Consider the following 6417-nt stretch of genomic DNA (forward strand, 5'->3'; position numbering starts at 1 on the left):
TCACTTGAATAACTTACTTCTCTCTCTCTCTCTCTCTCTCTCTTACCTTCCCTTTCTCTCTCATTCGATTGTTGCACTCTGCAGGGGTGTAGAGTGCCTTTCCTCCCATATAGCCTAGTTGGACTCCAGTAGAGGGTCCCTAGGAACACATTGGCACCATAAGTGCCACCAAGCAAGAATCCAGAAAAATAAATAAAACAAAAACAAAAGGGAACACAGAAGAGAAAGTTCTTCTGGAACCTAACCTGCACCAGTGCCTAGGGATACTGAGTGCCACCAGTGTGACCTGTACACGGCACACCCAAACTACAGTGCCACCTTTTGAAAGGGTGCCACGTCATTGAAGAGACACTTCCTCGCTGCCCAAAGTACGCCCAGTCGACCCGGTTAGACGCCCTTCCCCACCAGAACCATGGCAGCAGAGCATTATAAAACTTTCCTGGGGCTGGGGACGGCGGCAGGTCTCACCGGCTCGGAACTTACCACCTGGGTTAAGGAGCAAGTGGACGACTTGGCCAAGCGGGGAGAAGGAAGAAAGACTCGAGCAGAGGAAGTATGAAGAAGAGCAAAGGTGTATGAAGCCGAGCAGAGGAGGAGAGAAGAAGGAGGGTATGAAGCCGAGCAAAGGCAATATGAAGAGGAAAGAGAAGAAAGAAGGAGACAGCATGAGTTAGCCTGCAAGGAAACTGAGTTAGCCCTAAAGAGAAGGAGCTCGAGCTGGAGAGAGCGAAAATGGAGAATGCCGAAGCTATGGCTAGCCATCAAGCCTCCAGTCCTACACCTGCTGCATCAAACGCTCCAATTTCGAGCATCAATTCCCTAGTCCCCAAGTGGACTGAGGACGAGCCAGAAGCATGGCTGGAGGAGATCGAGGCTCTTTTCGATAACTACAGCACCACGGAGACGGAGAGAGCCTTAATACTAGCCAAGCATATGGAGGGAAAAGCCAAGGCAGCGCTTCGCTCACTGGAGAAGAGCCAGAGAGGCAACATGGCGGAAGTTCGTAGAGTCATTACAAAGGCCTACGAGATAACCCCAGAAAAATGGAGACAACGGTTCCGAGGTCTTGCCAAGGAAGTCGGCTGGTCTTGGACGGAATGGGCATGTCACAAAACCCAGTCCGTGCACGCGCTGGTTCGACTCCTTGGCCTGCACGACGTTTGAGGATCTTTTCAATCGGACCATGCTAGAAGACCTTTTCCAATGTGTGCCAGGGCCCTTGCTGTATATCTTAACGATAAACAGCCCTCCACACTTATGGAAGCTTGTCGCATGGCTGATTCGTGAAACCTTCAATCAGTTGCATAGCACCTCTCAGAAGCGAATCATCCCTCCGGCCTACCTCTCGAACTCCACTCGCCCGAAGAATGGACTGCTAGCAAGACCCTGTGCAACTATTGCAAGAAGGGGGCCATGCTGAAGCTGAGTGCCGATACAAACTCGGCACTAATAAGCAGCCTAACCCTACCAGCCAGAACTCCGCTCCCGATTCATCTGCTCAGCCCTCTCCTCCAACAGTTACTGCAGGCCACCGAGCCCATCCAAAAGGCCCATGCAAATCCTGTGGGGCTGCTAGCCACTACAATGCTGGATCTCCGGCCTGTCCACATCATGTCCCCACCACCAAATTTGTCAACCTAATCAGCACTTCATTCGCTGCGGCCGGTCCGCACCGGATCCTTTACCCCGAGAGACTGGAAACCCAGTTCATCTCGGTGGCCCCTCTTCAGAGCACTAGCCTGCCAGTGACCCTTCCGGTCACAGTAGACACTGCGGCAGACATTAGCCTGATCACTAGGGCCCAAGTGCCAGCCGGTGCCATGGTTGAAGAAACCCAGTGGGAAATGAAGTGGATAGAGGGCCACACCATTACCGTTCCTACGGTCCAACTCCAGGTAATGACACCTTGGGGCACGATACCCCACCGCCTTGGCGTGGTAGGTGGAATTCGGCCCGGAGTGGTCTTCTTGTTGGGTCGGGATCTTCTCTGCGGAAGCCCGTTACCAACGCCACTCCGCAGCCAGCCGCGTTACCTCCTCCACGGAGGCCCCAGCTGTAAAACTCCCAATAATGACAAACCTCCACCTTCCGCCCACCAAAGTGGTCCGCGGAAGGGCGCAACCCAACCTATTTCAGGCCTAGCCCTCTCCAATCGCGAAGGGCTGGCCCACCAAGAGGTCCTCCCCCTCCGCGAAGAGAGATTCAGGAGGAGCAGTACCGCTGCAGGACGTGCAAGCGGGCAGACCACTCCACAAATTGGGAGGGCTGCCCAAACAAGCAACGCCCAGCGGACGCCCCGAACAAAACTCACCGAGAGGCTACGATCTCCTGCTGGGGCAGGAATCTCTGCCGCAGCCAAACCAAGTCGTCCGCGAGGTATTGCACCTCCGGACCCCTTGTCAGGCATGCCTGACCCTCAACTGCTGCCAGTGCCACTTGCAAGCACTGAGCAGTGCCAGACTCCGTCCGCCACGGACGTTGAGCTACCAATGGAAAAGGCCCCTATGCCAGGTCTAAATCATGAGGCGAATCCTCCTCCGGGAGATTTAGGATTCCCCATGCAGTTGATCATCGCGACTGGAGAGCCTCCAGCACCCGAAACTTCTTCTTTGCAAAAATCTGATTCCAGGGGATGAACCCTGGAGGATCGAAATGGTACCCCTCCTTGGAAGACCAGGAACTGGCATCCTCGGACGCAGAAGTCGAGATCGCTCTCGCTCCGGTTGTCGCAGCAGCCGGGTAGGAGTCCTCCGCAGCTTTTGCAGTTGCCCCTGACTTCGCGCCCGCTAGCCCTTCTGGCCTGTCCCCGGAGTCGGTGCTCTCATCACCTGCTAGGCCAGCTACTGATAGGCCTTGGAGGAAACCAAGAAGAAGAAGAAGAAGGGGCGGAAGAGAGCCCAGTAGTTGCCGAGCTATAAGCTCATCCTGGCACTAGTGCCCTCTCGGCACAGTGCCCTAACATCTAAGAGTGATCCTGGCGCCTTGCCCAGAGGAGGTAGCCAGTGTGATCTCTTCCTTTTATTTGTACATAGCCTAGGCTGCCTTAAAGTACGGTACATCAATTTAGTAACCTTGTTCCTTCCACTTACCACCGAGAGCCGCAGTAATCATGTAAGTAGCATAACTAATTTCAGTAATCTTAACTATTGTGAAATGAGCCACGATGCTCGTGACACGCATGGCCTAAGACCTCAGTGAGGCACCCATTTATCATATGAGGCAACCTTCATGAATTAACTAGTAAATTTTAAGTGTATTAAACATAAACCATGTTGTAATTTAGTTAGAACATTAACTCTTATGTTGGTGCTACGGTCGGGTTAGGATAGGTTAGGCTAGGGAATACCATAGAATGTACCACTAGGCTAGGTCTAAAACACATCATGATTGTAGGAGGTAGCCTATAATAACCGTGAGCACCTTCTAGTACTATTAGAATTAGGTAAGGTAGTGATTATAGCTCATTTCCTATCTAGGGTTAGGTAGTTCTGTAGCTAGGTAGGCTAACCAGGACTAATCTGCTCAGGGGAAGGAGAGTAACCTACTAGAGGCGAACAGCTTGCTTAGTATAGACCTTCACACCCGAAAAGGGAGTGAAGGCCCTCTTAAGGGGGGAGCTTTTATAAATATTATTGCTGTTCGCCCTCGTAACATTTGATTGTAAATAATATCAGCCTGACCTGAGACCGGGAAAAGATGTTGTCTATATAGGAGCGTCTTCAGTTCAAATTTAACGTCCGTTGATAGGCTGGAATAGGTAACATTTAGGGCCATTTTTTCCCCTATAGGGAAATGACCCCATATCAGCCTTAAAAATAGGTGGTCTAAGGTCCTTTTTTCCTTTCTACCTGTCTCTCTTGGCGAATGTTTTTAACAGAACGTAGACGCCTAGGCAGGGTTCTTCAAATTTTGCGACCCATTACTGGGTCAGTCCTCCAAACTGGGTCGCAGGCTCACAAAATAAATACATGAATAAAATAAAAATTATTATGTACATTCAGTAAGATAACTTGAATCCATACAATGTCTATCTTCATAGTGAATATCCGAGAAGACTAATCACAATGGTCAGAACTTCTATTTCCGTGAGAGAGAGAGAGAGAGAGAGAGAGAGAAGAGAGATTCTTGTTGAAACTGAGCGCATTGACTGGTACTTTTCTGTATTGAATGGATTTTTCTTTGTTTTCTGAGCCTTCAGCCACCACTTAGATTTGTTTACAGAAGTTACAGAACATGATTAGTTACATTATTTAAGTTTTAGGAGTGTGCAAAATCAGGTTAAGTCTCCTTTAGTTTGGAAAATGCGTTTAACAGTTCATGCAACCACACTCGTATCAAATGGATCGATTTGTTATTAGAAAGGGTGTCACAATATATATATATATATATATATATATATATATATATATTGCTAATCAGGCACCAAAACCTTCTTGTTCAGGTGAGAAAGACAAACAGGCAAACTCAATGACAGATTAAGCCTGTCTTTGATGTCTCGTACTGGTATGCTTCAAGTAGGCATCTTCGCGTGTAATGCCTTCTTCTGAGCCTTCTAAAATTAAGAAGAAGAAATTATCAGCCAAGGCAATATAGTGAAGAATTCTTGAAGTATGGATTTATTAAGTATGATAAAATAAACAAGAACCTTATACATGAAGTTCTTGCAAATGAAAATATATGGAGCCTTCAAAATTAAAGAGGCACTGTGAATCGAAACATGCTGAACTAGTTGGAAAATCAGTAGATTTTTTCCAAAAAAAAAAGAACAATTGAATTTATCAGTGAAAATCCTTGTTAAATCAACCACTCACAATGATAAATTGCAACTGGCTCATATCTAGTTACTTATCGAACAGGAAAGGAAAGTGAACTGTTGTTTATACTTATGGTGAAAACTTATCCTTCCAGCTACATTAGATATAGTAACTACAGTGTGTGATGAGAAATCACCAGAGAAGATTAACTGTGTCCCTGTCAGTAACACAACAGTATCTCGGAGGATTAGAGATGGAAGAATATTAGAAGATTTGGAATTTCAGTTGGTTTCACGCCTCCCGGCTGTCCGATATAGCTAATTGTGCAGCACCCTGGTTTATGTGAGATATCCATGGGAAGATTACTTCTTGAAGGACATATTATGCTCCTTGACCTTACCTACACACACACACACACACACACACACACACAACAGGGTCAGAGATCTTCAGAGTTTTGAATGACTGTGGAACTATGAAATATAAATTGAACTGGGCAAACTGCAAGGGCATCACTACAGATGGAGCAGCAAATATGACAGGAAAAAATAGTAGTGTCGTGAGCAAGATATCAGAGGCTGCAGGTAATTATGTAACTTGGAATCATTGTTTCATTCATAGTGAAGCTTTGGCTGCAAAAGGAATTCCTGCCAGCTTGAAAAATGTTCTAAATGAAGCTGTAAAACTTGTCAATCTTATCAAAGGAAGTTCATTGAGTAGCCGTTTGTTCGAACAACTTTGCTGTGAAATGGGAGCTGATCAGTCACACTTGTTGTACCACACTGAAGTTAGATGGCTATCCCGAGGAAGAGTCCTAAAGAGGATATATGAATTAAGGATGGAAATACATATATTCCTTCTTAAAAAGAAGTCTCCAATGGCAGAGCTATTTATCAGGGATGAATGGCTTGCACAGCTATCATATTTAGCAGACATTTTCTCAAAGCTCAATGAACTTAATCTAAAACTGTAAGGAAAAGAGAATGATATATTCAAACACACCGAGGAAGTACAGGCATTTAAGAAATCACTAAAGATTTGGCAAACAAAGGGTTAAAACAGACCAACCTGTTTACTACATGTTCCCCACATTTTTACAACATATTGAGGAAAACCATTAAAATCAAGAATGTAAGGAGAAAATGAAAAAGATATAGACCTACACCTTCAGTCTCTGTCAGCCAACTTTGAGCAGTATTTTCCAGAAGCAAAAAACTATCCATTTAAAAAAGAAAATATTGGGTAAAAGATCCGTTTGTATTTTGGAACCTAGATTCACTTGTGGAATTAAACTTAAGCCTAAAGGAAGAAGAGTTAGTTTTACAGGGCTAACTAGTACTAACTCATTAAGAATGAGGCGCAAGATATCAACATTGGCTTCTTTTTGGCTAAGCCTTTCCAAGGACTATCCCAACTTGAGTACAGATAGTGTCATTCTCTTTCTACCTTTTACAACCATGTATATGTGTGAGGCTGGTTTCTCAGTCTTAACCAAGTTAAAGTTAAAGGAAAGAAATCGCCTTGGTGCCACCATTGATATGCGTGTTGCCCTATCTTCCTGCAAGCCAAACTGGTCCAGGATAACAAAAACAAGCAAGCCCACCCTAGTCACTACATAGGGAAGCCTAATTGCAAATACGTGGAAATTATTCTGTTTGCATAC

At 45.8% G+C, this 6417-nt stretch overlaps 1 protein-coding gene across 1 annotated transcript; it reads left to right on the forward strand.

Moving 5' to 3' along the window:
- The first annotated feature begins 5229 nt into the window (after window positions 1-5229).
- Window positions 5230-5727, forward strand: LOC136844831 (protein FAM200A-like). Its single transcript, XM_067114067.1, has one exon. It carries the CDS (start codon window positions 5230-5232, stop codon window positions 5725-5727), a length of 498 nt encoding a protein of 165 aa, XP_066970168.1.
- The last annotated feature ends 690 nt before the right edge of the window (window positions 5728-6417 follow it).

Source organism: Macrobrachium rosenbergii, chromosome 13 (assembly GCF_040412425.1).
Source record: "Macrobrachium rosenbergii isolate ZJJX-2024 chromosome 13, ASM4041242v1, whole genome shotgun sequence".
Lineage (NCBI taxonomy): Eukaryota > Metazoa > Arthropoda > Malacostraca > Decapoda > Palaemonidae > Macrobrachium > Macrobrachium rosenbergii.